The 18,221-nt window shown below is 40.3% G+C and overlaps 1 protein-coding gene across 1 annotated transcript; it reads right to left on the reverse strand.

The window, feature by feature from the left end:
• Positions 1-14,361: 14,361 nt before the first annotated feature.
• Positions 14,362-17,582, reverse strand: LOC107812941 (probably inactive leucine-rich repeat receptor-like protein kinase At5g06940). Its single transcript, XM_016638133.2, has 2 exons — positions 15,214-17,582; positions 14,362-14,935 (listed from the first exon to the last, which is right to left on the reverse strand). The coding sequence occupies exons 1-2, from the start codon at positions 17,483-17,485 to the stop codon at positions 14,553-14,555; spliced, it is 2,655 nt and encodes an 884-aa protein (XP_016493619.1). The 5' UTR covers positions 17,486-17,582; the 3' UTR covers positions 14,362-14,552.
• Between the last annotated feature and the right edge of the window lie 639 nt (positions 17,583-18,221).

Here is an 18,221-nt window from a genome sequence, read left to right on the forward strand (position 1 = left end):
AACACATATCGAAATATGCCAAACATCACTACCCCACACTTAAACCTTTGTTCGTCCTCGAACAAACCATCATATAGTAGACGAAACAAAATTAAACTCTTATCGTTCAAAGCACACTGCACCTATGACCGTGGTTATTTGCTACAATTAGGCTCTAGACTATGCATCAACACACTTCCCTTTTCTTATGCCCTTCTTTAAACATATTCGAACAAAGACAACATGCTCACAACAATCCTAACCTCAAAAACTGACTCAATGTCACAATGCACTCATGGCTTGAACAACCAACATCATAGAGAAGTCTAATAACGTTACCTATCCCTCGTGAAACCATGTGCCCTCACAACAAAAGCAAAGAGAGTAGAATCACTCCACACATTCGAATCTCATGCTCACAAAGAAAATCGCTCACTCTCACAAAAAGAAGTCGCATGCATGCAGTTGGTACCATAGGCTTGCCCTTAATGTAAATCTCTACTAATGTAAGCTCGCTCGATCTAAAATCAATTAGGACTTTTTTCATGGTTGTAATGTGGGCTAAGGGACGGGTAGGATATATTTTAGGAATAGTGACTCAACTTCCTAAGCACTTTAACACATCATCAAATAACTTAAGCGCAAATTCTTCAACACCACTTCAATTTCACAAATAATATCACCCCAACAATATTTCCTCTTTCTTTAAGCACTACTTTAATTCATACCCACTAGCAAGAATAAGACAACAATTTATTCCTCTATATTTTTCTTTCTTTTTTTTTTCTTTTTTTTTTCGCTTTTCACTAGTAGTATATTATTTTACAAAACAAGTGCACCTTTCTTCCTTTTATTGGTTCCACTCAAAAGCCACCCCACACTTAGTCCCTTCTTACTTCTTTTAGCGCTCATCTAACAATTAAAGTGCTTTAAGAGGTAAAAGGATCAAAACAATGTCAATTAAGAATAAAAAGGGTATAGGCTTGTAATGTGGGTACCAAATAAAAGGTCTACAGGCTCAAAAGGTTTAACTAGGGATAGATTTTATTTGTGATAAGCAATAAGCTCAAAAAGATCAAAGAAAGCCTAAAATCATTTTTCAAACCGAGCATCACCTAAAATTTCGCTTCAACTCACATACCGGGCAAGTTCTAGACACAAGTACATTACATGGACTACACAAAAACCTCACCACACATGGCACATGACTCGCTAAGGACGGTCACATTCCGACTCTCAAACAATGCAAGTATTCACGGAGCAACGAGATATTAAGCATTAAACGCAAAGTGAACACAAGTCAAGAAAAATGAGAAATAGGCTGCAACAAAACATGCTATCCGTTTTAACAAGGCATCATCAATAATTTCAGAGTGAGAAGGGAAGATATTACATATGTAAAAGCTTAAATATGCCAGTATCAACCAAGTCAAGGTCACCTAGGTTCATCATTCTTCCTCCTTTTATTCCCTACATTCCTACTCTACTCTAAAAAGAAAACAAAATTACCCGGTTCAAACTACATCCCATGGAAAAGAACCGAGGCACAAAGAAAAACCACAGGGGATTATTACTATCTACAAAGATACTTTTTTTTTTTTTTTTTTTATAAATAAACTAATAGATAAACTGATAGTTACTCCATATAGATGAATTTACTGCTATTTTATGCCATTAATCCAGTGAATATATTAGTACATTCATCCATACATCAAACATAAATCACCCCCACCCCACACTTAGGATTGTGCGTTGTCCCCAACGCACACAAACAAGGTAAAGTAGGGTGAGAAGGACTCCCTGAAGTCAAGGTGGAGGAGCATCTGCATCCATAGCATTCCTATCATCAACAACTGGTGCTGATTCTGTATCAGGTGTTACAGCGACCTCAATAGGCCTGTTGAGTGGAGCCTCGGTGACTATGGGAGGAACAGGAGTGGATGGTCTGGCAGTGGATGATGCAATCAGCTGGGAGATGTCTGTACCTGCACATTGAACCAGAGCTCTGAGGAGTAATGATATCTCCTTCATCATCGTGGCCTGCTCGGTCTGAACTCGGCTTAGATCCGCACGAGTCTGTCTCAACTCATCCCTGGTGGCACTCAACTCGACACGAGTCGCTATCAGCTCAGCCCTGTTCTCTTGCATATCTGCTTGCATATGCTCAAATAATTGTTGGACGGTGAGCTTAGAAGACCTTCCCTTGTTCGGCTCTAGAACATGAGTGACATCATATGGTCCTGGAGCTTTAGCCTCAATGTCATCATTCTCCTTGTCCCATAGTACTCCCCTCTCTGTTAAAAAAGCCGTTAGGGTATTAGCAAAGAACAGCCTCCACTTGTAATTCATCCTGGTTCGCTGCATTTGATCATGCATGATGGCTCCGAAGTTGAGTGGTATCCCCTCTAATAAAGCATATAATACGAGTGCGCGGTAACGAGGGACATCAGTTTTATGTTGGCATGGCAGCAGTCGGTTACAAATGAAATTTAGAGCCACACGTGCTAACGCACTCATGAATTCCTTTGCTATAGAGTGGTACTCCATACTCCCATGCTTCCATTCTGCATCCTTCCTGGTAGGGCATAGGACAGACTTAATGTGTGCATAATCTGGTGTTTTGCATATGGCGTCAAACCTGTCAGTGAGTGTGTGTGGCACCCTTAAGAAGTTATTCAGAGCTTCAGCTGACACATTAATATCTATCCCTCTTACTCGCACAATGTTTCCCCGTGCGTGACGCCAATTGGCGTAGAGCTCTCTAACAATGGTGAGGTTGGCTTTGCCATGACCTTTCAGAATGGGTCCCCATTTTTGCACCTCTCGAATTGACTGGAGAAACTCTGAGTACTTTGTCTTAAGTGGTCCGATGTTTATCGGCTTTTCCGGAATGTACTTCTTTGAAACCAATATCTTCTTATAGGCTCGGAATGCCTTCTCATTAACAAAGTATTTCTCCCAATCAACTCGGTCTATGGGTTCACCTTCGTCTTCATCACTCATGTTGATCTGTAGGTGGTCATTGTCCGAATCGGAATCGGATTCAGATTCTGTAGTAATCTTCTCCTTCCCTTTATCAGTTGGAGCACTCATTCTCGAAGCTTTTCTTTGGTATGTCACAGGCTCTCGTATCTCTATTCCTTTGCTTGGTGTAATACCCTTCTTCACTGTCCTCCGAACCAATGTTTCCTCCTCTTGCTCTGAATCATCACTTAACTGCCTAGGCAGCAGTTCCATTTCCTTCTCCGTCCGCTTCCTCTTTTTCTGTGGATTTGGACCGCCCGCTGCCCTTCCGGTAGGCTTTTTGGGCGGTTGTTTGTTACCATCTTTGTCTTGTTGCTTGGATGGTTTACTCGCTGCTGTCATTTTACGAATCTAAGTACCTGCAATGCAAAGAATTCAACAATTAGCAGATGAAACAGCGAAGTTCAGCCTGAAAGCAATTGCGACAGCTTGCAGACTTCAATTTATTTGTAAAGTCATGCCATTCACTCTTCATGGAATTGTAGCTCATGACTTTCAGCAAGTATGTGATAACTTTCTTCAAAAACTCAATTTCACATAGCCCCTCACTCGACCCCACACTTATTCTCAAGCATACACCAATGTTGCTCGGTTACTCAGACTTCACCGACGCCTAAATTTTTCTCAGGGACAATTCGTCGAACATGTGGTATGCAACAAGTGTGCCTAGTTCATTCTATCAGTTGAGCAGTGCAACTACCCTCCCAAAGTTGGACGAGATGAAGGGAATTATAGTTTATCATCTCTCAACCATTACAACTACCAAGAACGACAGCCCTAAAAATCTTGAAATTGCAAAACCTACTTGTTGCTACCATTGAAGGAGGGAGGAGAGACGAATTTGGAGAGAAGCCAACGGAAGAACGAAGAGGATGATGCGTACCTGTCGCGTTTGATCTTATTGCGATACAATTTCGATGAGAGAATTCTGTTCTGCGTTCGTAGGCGTCGCCAAAACGAGACGAGTGGATGTGTCGCAAGAAACGTTTTTGTTCGAATAGGTTATCTTAAGATGTGTTAAAATATATATTACTTACCTGTGCGTGCGAGCTTTGACGCGACGCATCCCCTTGTCTTCCTTCAAAAAATTTTCGGACGCGATACGGGCGCGATAGGCAGACTTCACTGCCTTGAGCAATTGGCCCGTCAATTTTTTTTGCTGAGGGGGACGCGACGCATCCGCCTCGTTTTCTTGAATAAAATCTATGTCCTACGAAAAGAAAGGAGAGGCAGACTTCACTGCCTTGAGCAATTGGCCCGTCAATTTTTTTTTTTTTTTTGCTGAGGGGGACGCGACGCATCCGCCTCGTTTTCTTGAATAAAATCTATGTCCTACGAAAAAAAAAACTAACTAACTTGGGTGGCCTCCCAAGAAGCGCCTGATTTAACGTCGCGGCACGACGCAACATGTTCTTCATGCCTCCACTAAGTCCATTGTGGTCTTGTGACGTGCAATGTCACCACCCCAATAGTGTTTTACTCTTTGGCCATTTACCAAGAATGTCGTATTGGACCCCTTTTCACACAATTCTATCGCACCATGAGGTTTCACACTAACCACTTCAAACGGACCCGACCATCGAGATTTAAGCTTTCCTGGAAAAAGCTTTAGCCTTGAATTAAACAGTAGAATTTGTTGACCTGGTTCAAACTCACGATGTTGGATATGCTTATCATGCCATCTTTTTGTCTTCTCTTTATACAATTTGGCATTTTCATACGCATGCAATCGAAACTCATCAAGCTCGTCGAGTTGTAGCAATCTCTTTTCACCGGCCAAGTCCATCTCCATATTTAGCTTTTTAATCGCCCAATAAGCTTTGTGTTCAAGCTCGACGGGCAGATGGCAGGCCTTCCCATAAACCAACCTGTACGGAGAAGTGCCTATTGGGGTCTTGTACGCAGTGCGATATGCCCATAATGCGTCATCCAGCTTCCCGGCCCAGTCCTTTCTATTCATACTTACTGTCTTTTCCAAAATCTGCTTGACCTCTCTGTTGGAAACTTCTACTTGACCACTCGTTTGGGGATGATAGGCAGTAGAAACTTTGTGCTTGACTCCGTATTTTGCAAGAATATTATTCAGCAGTTTGTTACAAAAGTGAGTTCCCTCGTCGCTTATCAACACTCTTGGGGTCCCAAAACGTGTGAAGATGTGCTTCTGTACAAAGCCTGCCAAAACTTTTGCGTCGTTAGTAGGAAGAGCTATGGCCTCTACCCACTTAGAAACATAGTCGACCGCCACCAAGATGTATCTGTGTCCGTTAGAATATGGGAATGGTCCCATAAAATCAATCCCCCAAACATCAAAAAGTTCTACCGCCAGTATATTTTGCAAGGGCATCTCGTGCTTCCTCGTGATAGTTCCAGTTCTTTGGCATCTATCACAATTTTTAACGAAGGCATGTGCATCCTTAAACAATTTTGGCCAATAAAAACCTGATTGTAGCACTTTTTGGGCGGTTCTATCCCCGCCGTGATGACCTCCATATGGTGACGCATGGCAGTCATGTAGTATAGCCTTCATCTCTTCCTCAGGAACACACCTTCTCACCAACTGATCTGCACACTGCCTATATAGGAATGGCTCATCCCACACGTAGAACCTTACATCATGTAGGAATCTTCTTCTATTGTCAGCTGTCCACTCTAGTGGCGTTACCCCACTTGCGATAAAATTCACATAATCTGCATACCATGGGGCTTCACCTGAGGTGATTGCCAATATTTGCTCATCCGGAAATGTTTCTTTAATTGACCCTCCTTCAGCTACATGGTTCCGGCTCTCTAATCTGGATAAATGATCGGCCACTTGATTTTCTGTCCCTTTTCGATCTCGGATCTCTAAGTCAAATTCTTGCAAGAGGAGGACCCAACGAATCAGCCTCGGCTTGGCGTCTTTCTTTTCAAATAGGTATCTGATAGCTGAATGATCTGTGTAGACGATGACTTTGGCTCCCACTAGATAGGATCTGAACTTGTCAAACGCCCACACCACTGCAAGCAACTCCTTTTCAGTCACTGTATAATTCATCTGAGCTGGATTCATAGTTTTGCTTGCATAATAAATGGAGTGAAAGATTTTATCCCTCCTTTGCCCCAACACCGCTCCAATTGCTATGTCACTTGCATCGCACATCAACTCAAATGGTTGTGCCCAATCGGGGCCAATGATAATTGGTGCAGTCACCAATCTTCCCTTCAGCTCCTCAAATGCTTTCAGAAATGCATTATCAAACTTGAAGGTAACGTCTTTCTCTAGAAGCCTGCACAAAGGGGAAGAAATTTTCGAAAAATCTTTAATGAAACAACGATAAAAACCTGCATGACCCAAGAAACTGCGAATGCCTTTTATGGATGTCGGCGGGGGCAATTTTTCGATCGTCTCCACCTTTGCTTTATCCACCTGTAGACCATCTTTTGAAACCTTGTGCCCCAAAACTATACCTTCACGTATCATGAAATGGCACTTTTCCCAGTTTAGCACCAAGTTCGTCTCTTCACACCTAGCTAGCACTTTATCAAGGTTCATCAAACAACTATCAAAAGAACATCCAAACACAGAAAAATCGTCCATGAATACTTCTACATATCTTTCAACCATGTCAGTGAAAATAGCCATCATACACCTTTGAAAAGTCGCAGGTGCATTACAAAGACCGAAGGGCATTCTCTTGAACGCATACGTGCCATAAGGACATGTAAATATAGTTTTCTCTTGGTCTTCTGGGGCTATAGCAATCTGATTATACCCCGAATAACCGTCCAGGAAACAGTAGTATTCCTGGCCAGCTAATCTATCAAGCATTTGGTCAATAAAAGGCAGGGGAAAGTGGTCTTTCCGGGTGGCATTGTTTAGTTTTCTGTAATCTATGCAAATTCTCCATCCAGTTACAGTTCTTGTCGGAATTAAGTCATTATTTTCATTAACTACTACGGTTATCCCCCCTTTCTTCGGCACACATTGAACGGGGCTTACCCATTTACTATCAGAGATTGGAAATACAATACCTGCATCAAGCCACTTAATCACTTCTTTCCTTACCACTTCTTTCATGATTGGATTTAGTCGGCGTTGGTGTTCTACACTCGGCTTGTGTCCGTCCTCCATGAGGATTTTGTGCATGCAGAAAGCTGGACTAATGCCTTTAATGTCAGACATTGTCCACCCAATTGCTCGCTTGTGCTCACGTAGCACCCTTAATAGCTTTTCTTCCTGTAATTTAGACAAGTGAGCAGAAATAATAACAGGTAAAGTGTCAGAACTTCCCAAATAAGCATATTGAAGGTGAGGGGGTAGGGGTTTAAGTTCCAAATTTGGAGCTTTTTCAATTGACGGCTTTGGTGGGGGGCCACTTGGCCTATTCAGGGGCTCAAACGGGATTATTCCTTGCATGTAACCACATGATGTATCTAGGATTCCCTTTATCTCCTCAACCTCATCATCCATCTCCAAGCTATCAAATAGCATGATTGCTTTTTCTAAACAGTCGCCTAGATATACACTCGTGTTAAGAAGTTTCTCATCCACCTCCACCACAGATATCATAGAGAGCTCCTCATAGTGGCGGGGGAGTTGGATTGCTTTGTAGACATTGAAGACTGCCTCCTTGTTGTCCACTCTCATAATCATTTTCCCTTCTCTCACTTTAATTATTGCATCGCCAGTAGCCAAGAGAGGTCGTCCCAATATGATTGGAACTTGTTCATCAGCCTCGAAGTCTAGAATAATGAAGTCAGCTGGGAAGATGAATTTTCCAATTTGCAGCAGCACATCTTCAATCACTCCTTCAGGGTAGGCTATGGACCTATCAGCTAATTGCAACATCACGGTGGTTGGTCTCGGAGCTCCCAGACCTAATTGCTTAAACAAGGATAACGGCATCAGATTTATGCTTGCACCCAAATCACACAGAGCACGTCCCACGTTAATATTACCGATTTGTACTGGAATAGTGAAGCTGCCAGGGTCCTTAAGCTTTTGGGGAAGCTTGTTTTGGACCCTTGATGTGCACTCCTCAGTAAGTGCAACCGTCTCGAACTCAGTCAATTTCCTCTTATGAGCCACTATGTCTTTTATGTACTTAGCGTACTTTGGAATTTCACGAAGTACATCCACTAATGGAATATTTAATTGAACCTGACTCAACATGGAGAGAAATTTGTTGAACATGCGATCGTCATTCCTTTTCTGCAATCTTTGGGGGAAAGGTGGTGGTGGCCTTGTAACCTCCATTCGCTCTGAACTTGCATCATCTTCCTTTGACTCTTGTGTTGCCTTAGGTGTCAACTCCCCCCAGGTATAGGTTTTTCTTTTATCTTCCTTGGCGCTTCCTCTAGTTCCCTCCCGTTTCTAAGTGTAACTGCATTAATTTGAGGGTTCTTCTCTGTATCACTGGGAAGTGAGCCTGTAGGTCTAGTATTTTGGTTTGCTGCTAACTGCCCCATTTGCCTCTCAAGATTTCTGAAATCGGTCCTGAGCTGTTGATTGTCTAGTAACAACTTTTTCAGCAAGTCATTCGTACTTTCTTCCATTTGTTGGGGTGGCTTCTGAGGTTGAGTAAAATTCCCTTGAGGCCTATACTGATTCTGTTGACTCCCGCCCCATGAGAAGTTAGGATGATTCCTCCAGTTTGGGTTGTAAGTGTTCCCATATTGCGCATGTTGATTCATAGGACCTCTGTTTTGTTGTCCCACATAGTATATAGATTCAGGATTCGTGGGGCACATGTCAATCATATGACTGTCTCCGCATAGTTCGCAACAAATAGACATCTGCTGTACATGTTGCATTTGTTGTGTTGTCATTCTATTCATCTGATTTGCCAATTTTGCTATATCGGCTCTCATGGCGGAAAAGTCATCAAGCTCAATCAAACCGGCGGCCTTCTGTTTAATTACCCTTCGTGAATCCCCCTCTCCTTGCCAATTATGGTCATTAGCAGTGAAATTATTTAGCAGGAGTTGTATTTCACTATACGGTCTTGCCATGCAACTACCCCCACAAGCTGAGTCAAGATTCATCTTTGATGCTTCATCTAACCCATCAACAAAAGTGTGACCCAATACCTCATCAGTTTGACAATGATGCGGGCAGTCTCTGAGTAGTTTCTTGTATCTTTCCCAAGCTTGACGAAGTGTCTCGCCATCCCGTTGTTGGAACCCAAGAATTTGGCTCCTCAACGACTTTGTCTTCTTAGTTGGGAAAAACTTGATCAGGAATTTCCTTGCTAGATCATCCCAAGTGTGGATAGAGTTCGCGGGCTCCTTTTGCAACCATTCTTTAGCTTCCCCCAACAGTGAAAAAGGGAATAGTGTCAGCCTGACATAGTCCTTGGAGACGTTCGGATAATTGTAAGTGTCCGTGATTTCCAAGAAGTTCTGAATATGCCTCTGCGGGTCCTCATGAGATAGACCCACATATTGTCCTGTGGACTGAATCAGCTGTACCATGTACTGTTTGAGTTCAAAATGCCCAGTGATATCAGGCTTCACAATAGCCTGAGTCATATTCGCAAGATTGGGCCTTGCGGCTTCGATTACCGGACGCTCTTCATTGCCTGCCATATCTATTGGCTGTGGTTGGATTGCGATGTCCAAATCTCTTTCTATTCTCGTTCTAGCTTCGTTTTCCCTTCTCACTCTATGTAATGTTCGTTCGATTTCTGGATCAAGGGGAATGAGGTTGTTTGCACTTCTACTCCTCTGCACTCGAGAGTAAACCCTGCGTTGACACAAACCAGGCAAACTGAAAATTAAAACTTGAAAACAAATATCTAATAAAAGCTTAACTTAGTCACGTAGCTAATTTCTAAGTCCCCGGCAACGGCGCCAAAAACTTGTTGCGACCAAACACACTCACGCAAGTATACGCGGTCGTCAAGTAATAAAGTGACTCAAAGTCGGATGTCGAACCCACGAGGACTTATGATTAGCTATTAACTAAATTAGCCTATCTTAATTATCTAAATAAGAATTAAATCTAAAAATATTTTATTCTAACTAATTAAATAAGAAAAATATAAATAATAAACTTTGAACAGAGGAAGAGCAGATTTTAATGATATCAATGTAATGAAAACGATCTAGGGTTATGGGCTATCTAACAATCCTATTGTATTCTTCAATTGAATTGACCGACTAATTTATCTAGCTTATTGGTTGACAGGGTTAATATTGCTCATAAGAATCTGTCGAGTTCTTACTCGCCTATTCAAGCTAACCTAACGCCTATATGTCTATGGAGTTAGAATCAACAAGAACGCATTTATAATTCCTGTAAATCAACCAAGCAAGGCAATTAGGTATATGTCTATCCTAACCACGAATCCGTTCCCCGATGCCCGAGTTCAAGAACTTGCCCTACTCAATCCTATATGCAATATAGAATTCCCATTTTCGAGTTCAATTCTAGATTCGTAGATAATATTCAATTGGTGATCAATCAATTAAATAATTAAGTGCAAGATTGAATAAATAAACTAATATGATAAATCAAGAAGTCAAAATCAATATCCGAATAACAATAGTCATGAAAGAACCACAACCCTAGAACGTGAAGTTTAGCTCCACATAGACATGGTAGCCAAACAACAAATCATACAAAGAAACATAAAAATTACTAAGTTTGGTGGGAGAAAGATGAAACTTGATGAATTCCGGCCTTCACAGCTTTTTCCTGGCTTTTTCCCTCTTCCCAATATGTTAGATAACCTAAAAGAGGCGTTTTTAGCTTATATATTGCGTACAAAAGTCGTGGGCCAAAGCTCTCCCATTCCTAGTCCAATTCGGCTTCAGGGATTGATGCTAAGGTGGATGCGACGCATCCACCTTGTCCTCCATTTCAATTTTTTTGCCTGCGAAGGCGGATGCGACGCATCCACCTTGTCCTCTATTTCTCAGCTTCGCATGCGATGGTGGACGCGACGCATCCAGCTTCACTTCTACTTCCCAGTTTCGCACGCGATGGCGGACGCGATGGCACAACTTCACTGCTAAGGTTGCATGCAGGATGATGTTTTCCTAGGTTGGATGCGACGCATCCAACCCTTCTTCCTCTAGCTAAACCACCTTTTCTTCATATTTTGTACTCCGAACACCTTAAATCGTCACACATAACTTAATTAGTCATCAAACCAATAATTACACCATGTTGGGTGTTTTAAAGATTAAATAACATCAAAAAGTGGTTAAAGCATGGGTAAAGTAACATTAACACATATCGAAATATGCCAAACATCAGTAATATTAGACATGAACTCCCTTTATATCTTTTAGTTGTAAGGTTGCAGGGTCATGCTCATAACTATGGGCCATCTCTTGCATCTATGTGGGTTCAGCCACTAACAATGCATTCAAGGTTGGCCCCTCTTCTTGTCTTCTTGACAAAGCATCAACCATCTTGTTCTCTAAACCTTTCTTGTACTGCATTTCATAGTCCAGCCCCAGCAATTTGGTTAACCTTTTTTTTGTTATATTTTGCAGTGGTAACTTTTTGCTCCAATAAATACTTCAAGTTGTGATGGTCTATTCTAATTATAAAATGACCTCCTTGAAGGTAGTGTCTCCACTTATCCACAACTAATAGGACAGCCATGAATTATTTTTCATAACTAGACAGCCCAAGATGTCTAGGAGCTAGTGCCTTACTGAAGAAGGCTATTGGTCTCCCTTCTTGCATGAGGACTGCACCAATACCCTTATAGCATGTATCAGTTTCCACTATGAACACCTTAGTGAAATCTGCCAAGGCTAATACTAGAGTTGTGGTTATGGCTCTCTGAGGTGGAAGAGTTGTGGACTCAGCAAACACATCTGGAAACTGCTTCAACAACTTGTCAATGTCTGCAAGCATCTCTTCTCCCATCTTTATTTCTACAGCTAAGATGGTAAAGAGGTGAGCCCAAATTACTTGTACTTTCTTCAGAAATTGCGTGACCCCCTTGCATGATATATCCTGTAACTCCCCTTGGCTCTAAATTCCTTTTAGTTTCACTTTTTTTCCCTTGTGAGTCACATACACCTTGTATGCAATAAAGTCTAGTAACATAAGGTTATGGGCCTTCATCCAATCCCACCAAGTATCATGTCATTGCCTCCCAACCTGATGAGTCTAACTGTGTCTTCAAACTCCACACCTTGGATTCTCCATTTTAACATGTGACAGATGTGTAGACTCATGAGATGATTGCCATTGGCTATCATCACCCTCATAGGGGAAGCTTCAGCAATCAAGCACCCCATCTTCTTGGCAATTTCCAAATCCAAGAAGTTGTGAGTACTCCCAGAATCTAAGAGAATAGTCATCTGGTTCTTCTTAGATTCTCCTTTTAGCTTGATTGTGTTTGGAACCTCAGTTTCTGACAAGGCATTCAAGCTAATTGCTCCATCCATTACTTCTCCCTCCTGGATCTCTAATATAGCATCCTCCTCCACTGCATTTTCCACATGTTGGTCCACCTCTTCTTGCTCTTCAAAGGCAGCCATGGCATTGATCTGCTTCTGTTTGCATTGTAGCATAGGCCATTATTCCTCCTATTGTCAAATCCCTTGTTTGCAGTGTAAGTGTGTGGATCTGCTTCCTTATTGACTATGCCATGATTCTGTGTGTTGATGTGTGTTGAAGTTGTAGAAGTAGGTCCTATTTTCTTAGGTGGTCTTTTCTTTCCTATTCCAAGAGTCAATTACCTTCTCCTGATGTCTAGCCTTTTTAACAACTTGACTCAAGGTATAGGGATTTAACATCTTGACAGTGTGTCCGATGTCTTCCTTCAGTCCCTCTACAAAGAACTCTAAAAAGAATCCTTCAGGTATTGTGGGAGTCCTAATGAGGACCCAGTCCTTCAAATCATCAAATTTTTCCAAGTAGTCATTTACCTACCCTTTCTGTTAATGTTTTTGAATTTCCCAATAAGATTGAATTTGTTGTTATCTGCATCTTGAAATATTTTGCAAAGTTCTTCACATAACTCTTGCCAACTGATACTCCCCTTGCTCAATTGGTAGGAAAAATACCAGGCTTCTGCAAATGAAAATACCTCTCACACTTCCTCAGCCAAAAATAAGGGTTTGATCCTGATGCACCATCAAAATAGGGAAACTCCACTCTAGAGTTGGAGTTGATGTGATTGTTGTGATGAGGTCTCTCAACTGCCATGGAGTGAGTAAACTGATCCATTCATGATCTACTCCCTTACCCATCGAGAGGTTGAGTGTCTACTGGTACACTACTTAATATGCCAGCTTGACTTGGGAGCAGTCTCTCCATCAACAACCAATTTGATGCGTCAAACCATCCATCTTGGCATCCATGGAATCTGCCTTCTTCCCTGCTTCCACTATGTGATTCTACAGATGGGTCTCCAATTTGTTTATATTTTTCTCCATAGTTTTGGATCGAGTTTTTATTACTGTCATAATGTTTGGGCCAGGAATGGACTTTGATACCAAATGTAATGTACTTGAATTGAAAAGAATAAATTTAGGGAGAAATTCAAGAGTTTTATTGATTTGTAGCTATTACAATCCACTACCACCTCAATTGCTCCTATGAATTATAAGTAAAACCATAAAGGAGCTCCAATTGTGCTGCAATACTGGATTCATGTAAGTAGAAGAGAAGAAGGATGAGGAAAGGAATTAGAAAGAGAGAGTATCGAAGAGAAGAAAGAGAAATGAGAAATTACCGGATTCATAACAGTCAGGCGATTCTCTTAGTTGGGTATTTAACGGCCCAATTGAATGTAACATCCCAACTAACTAATTCATATGGGCACTTTATTTGTTAAGGCTAACTCTAATCTGTGTTGTCCATCACTAATCTAAGTAATTCTCCACGTGTGAGTGAAATGCTATCTCCTGCTGCCACGTCACCTTCTTACTAATACCACTCGTCTAATATTTCAGCTGGGTAATACATACTCAATTCCCAATTTAATAATAGGGTTTCAATTTGAGCTTGGCTCCGACATAACACATTTGTTGAAGATTGGGCTGCTTTATGCCATTTAGTGGGTTGACTTGTCATGGAATGCCGATTTCCCATAATAATGTTAAGACTTCCAATTGATCCTTCTTAATCTTGAATGATAATCTCTACCTTTTGCTTTGGCTTAGCTCTTCGCGCTTCCCCATACTTTTTTATGGGGAGGGGGGGGGGGGGGGGCGGCACGGAAGATTTCCGAAAAGCTATATTTTTTGTCCCATAATCCCCCACTACGTCATAGTTGTAGATTGTCAAAGGGGTATAAATACCTCTAGAATTATCATCAAAAGTTAATAACAAAGTCAACCATCAAAACTAGAAGTGAGACCGGGAATTATGCTTAAGATAATATACAGAAATGGACAACATAAACAGGGTTAAAGACCTCATATTATGTTGATTAGGACAAAAGTAACAAACTGTGTAGAGTTTTAAAAAAAAAAAAAAAAAAAAAAAAGAACAGCATTTCCAAGCACATCCCACAATCTAGCAAGGATTTCAAAACAGGCATGTAGTATTGAAGTAGAATTCACAAAATAAAGGATGGTGAGAATTTGTTGAAAGTTCAGAGAGGAACTGAACTATAGCTGGAAGTGGATTGTTCCTCTCGATATGTTATTATTAGCTTGGATCTTGAATCCAGACACTGCAATACCCTCACAACTTCGAACATTGAGGGTCGTTTCTCTGGCATTACAGTCGTGCAACGTACAGCAATCTCGAGAGCTCCAAGCATTTCATGTTGAGAAGCACTTGAAATTTTGGGATCAAGAACTTGTAGTGCTCCATTGGTAATGTTGATTTTCCTCCTTACCCACTTTACCACATCAAGAGAGCCTTCTCCAGATTCTGTTTCTTCTGCTTGTCTGCCTGTTATAAGCTCTAGTAGGATCACACCAAAGCTATATGTGTCCATTTGCTCACTACTCCTTTTTGTGTAACCATATTCTGCAAACAAACAACAGCGCAAATGAGAGGTTGTTCAAGTAATAGCAAGATAACTAATCACATTAATATGTTATTTTACTACTGAATTAGTCAAATTACACAGAAGAATAATCCAAGAATCCAACCATAGAGCAGATTCACATTAATATTTGCTCAAGAAAGTGAACCTTTTCTTACCTCGAACTACCTTGGAAATCAATGAATAATTGCATATATAACAAGGAACCAAGGATATTAGGTCGATAGTAGTTCATAACAATCAACTATAGGTTACGTACCTGGTGCCAAATAACAGGAAGATGAAGCATCAGAAGCCAGAGATGACTTAAATGCAGCTTCTCCAACTATCCGATCTAGAGCAAAATCTGTGATCTTTGGTTCATAATCAGCATCGAGAAGGATATTAGTCGATTTCAAGTTTCGATGAAGTAAATGAGGAAGGTAATCTTTATGAAGATATGCCAATCCTTGAGCAACTCCAATAGCAATCTTCAACCTAACATTCCATTGTAATTGAAAATCAGATTTCCCAATCAAATCCCCTAAGCTTCCACTTGCTAGATATTCATAAATCAAGAATATGGCATCATTAGAGTAACAAAATCCAAGAATCTTTGTGATGTTCTTATGCCTGATCTTAGCTAATGTCTTAATCTCAGTTTTCAAAGATTTTGAAGACTGACTCCCAAAATTCATTAACTTCTTCACAGCAATCAGCTCACCACTTGGTAAGTTCATAATATAAACTCTTCCAAACGTCCCTCCATTTCCTCTAGCATTCTTCTGAGTCATTGACATCATCAGATCATTCTCAGTAACTCTCAAAGGGTAAAAGAAAACTGATCTCCAACCATCCATTTCAGATCTTTGTTTCCTAGACCGCCTTATCGTGTAAAATCCAACAGCAATAATCAAAATTGCAAGAGCTAAAGTTACTGAAATTAAGGCAGAGGCCAATTTTGAAAGATTCACACCCTTAGGCGTAGCCTTTTCTTCTGAGCAAGAATTGGGAAATCCTGGACCACAGAGGTCAGGATTTCCTTGCAAGAACAAAGCCGGAAGGCCAGAAATCAATGAAGCTGGAACTCTACCGGATAGTCGATTGAAGGAGACATTAAATAAAGCAAGCTTCAAGTTCTGAAGCTCTTCTGGTATTTCACCAGTGAGATTATTGTGAGAAAGATCAAGATATGTCAAAACAGGCAATGCACCAAGGGATTTTGGTATTTCACCAATTAAATTGTTATCAGCCAGTGACAATGAGACTAATTTTTTACACTTCTTCAGTTCAGGAATTTTGCCAGAAAGGTAATTATGAGACAAATTTATTATGCTCATTACTGGTGAATCACAGAAATTTGGAGGAAGCTCACCATACAAACCATTTAGAGATGCAGAAAATCTGTACAAGTTTCTAATCAGCCCAAGACCTTGTGGAATTTTACTAGTAAAGCTATTATTATCAATCTGAACTTGCTCTAACTGAGCAGCCTGTGATATTGAATCAGGAATTTCACCAAAAAACCTGTTGTTTTCAGCTCTTATGAGCTTGATTTTAGGCAATGACCATAACCATGAAGGGAAATTCCCAGAGAACAAATTGTTCTGAACTTGAAAACTTTCAAGATTCATGCACTCATTAATGGAATCATTGGGTATTGAACCATTAAAGAAATTAGTATGTAAACCAAGATCAACAAGACCTTTTGCTTCACATATACCATTTGGAAATGCCCCAAAAAGCTTGTTTTGTGAAACATCAAAAGAAACCAAATTTGGTAGAGAAAAACCAACTTGAGGTAAAATACCAGTAATATTGTTCTGTGATAAGTCCAAAATTACCAAACTTTTTAAACCCTCAAAGAAGTTTGGTATTTCACCATAAAAACCAGAACTTTGCAACAAAAGCTTCTGCAGCTTACTAAGTTTACCAATATCTCTAGGAATCTCACTTACCAAGAATGGATTTTGGGACAAATCAAGAACCATAAGTTCAGTGAAGTTACCAAGAACCATTGGAACTTCACCTGAGAGCAAGTTGCTACCAAAGTTAAGAACTTGAAGCTCTTTCAATGACCCGATCCCTTCTGGGATTCTTCCTTCAAGATGGTTTCTACTAAAATCAACAACTTTGAGTGAACCAAACTGAGAAATCTGTTCAGGAATAGTTCCCCAAATGAGATTGTTGCTAAGATTCAGAGTTTCTAAGGAACCACACTGTGAAAGATGCAGAGGTATAGGCTGGTTAAAGAGGTTATTTGCAAGGTTGAGATGAGCAAGATTGGGTAGTTGACATATAGAAGGTGAGATTTCACCAGAAAGATTCAAACTTTGGAGGTTAATAGTAGAGATGGAAGATGTACAAGTAATACCTGTCCAGTTACAGTGGTGAATAGTTGTGGTATTAGACCAGCTTGAAAGAAGGTTTAAAGGGTCATTAATGGAGTCCTTAAATGTTAGAAGAATATCAGCTTCATCTAAAGCAGAATTCAGAAGAAACAATGAGAATGACAATAAGAGAAAGATGGAGGATTTGCAGAGAGTTGCCATTGGAGAGAAGGTGAAAGAAACTGAGAGTAAGAGTATTAGTTTAGGTTATAGTGGGAGTGTACAAAAAGGTCACTAAATGGCAGGCCAGTGCACTTATCATTACGCGGGGTCCGAGAAAGAAGTATTTATTGTATATGCATTCTTATTTTATATTTTTTAAAAGGCTTAGCTTGAGTTACTAATCTCTTTCTTTTTGATTTTATGATATCAACTTTATCAATTACGTGAATCTTATTCTTTAATAAGTCATTACTCAAGAAAATGTACAAATAATGAGTTTATTTTATGCCAAACTCAATAAAGTTGAAATCTAATGAAGGGTCTGTATATGTATCTAAAAGCTGCTAAACAGCAAAAGTCAATGCAAATTATGTCATGAGAGTAGATAATAAAGGACAGTTTGTAATTTTGTGACCCCAAAAAATGTTCTTGAAAAGGAATATATTCCAACTTTTTTTAACAAAATGGAGAAATCACTTCTATCAATCAATGCATATACAGGTTTTGGGCTTTGGACATATCTAGCTAGAATCTATCAAACTGATTATACGCAACAAAAGTTAAGTCGATGCCAACTAGGGGTATTCATGTTCGGTTTGGATCGGTTCTCTGAAAAGAAACCAAACCAAGTAAGTCGGTTTTTTATCGATTCGATTTTTATTGGTTTTTCGATTTTTTCGGTTATTTATTGATTTTTTCTTAAATATGAAACATACACTACTAAACACATATTCCG

Source organism: Nicotiana tabacum, chromosome 4 (genome assembly GCF_000715075.1).
Source record: "Nicotiana tabacum cultivar K326 chromosome 4, ASM71507v2, whole genome shotgun sequence".
Taxonomy (NCBI): domain Eukaryota; kingdom Viridiplantae; phylum Streptophyta; class Magnoliopsida; order Solanales; family Solanaceae; genus Nicotiana; species Nicotiana tabacum.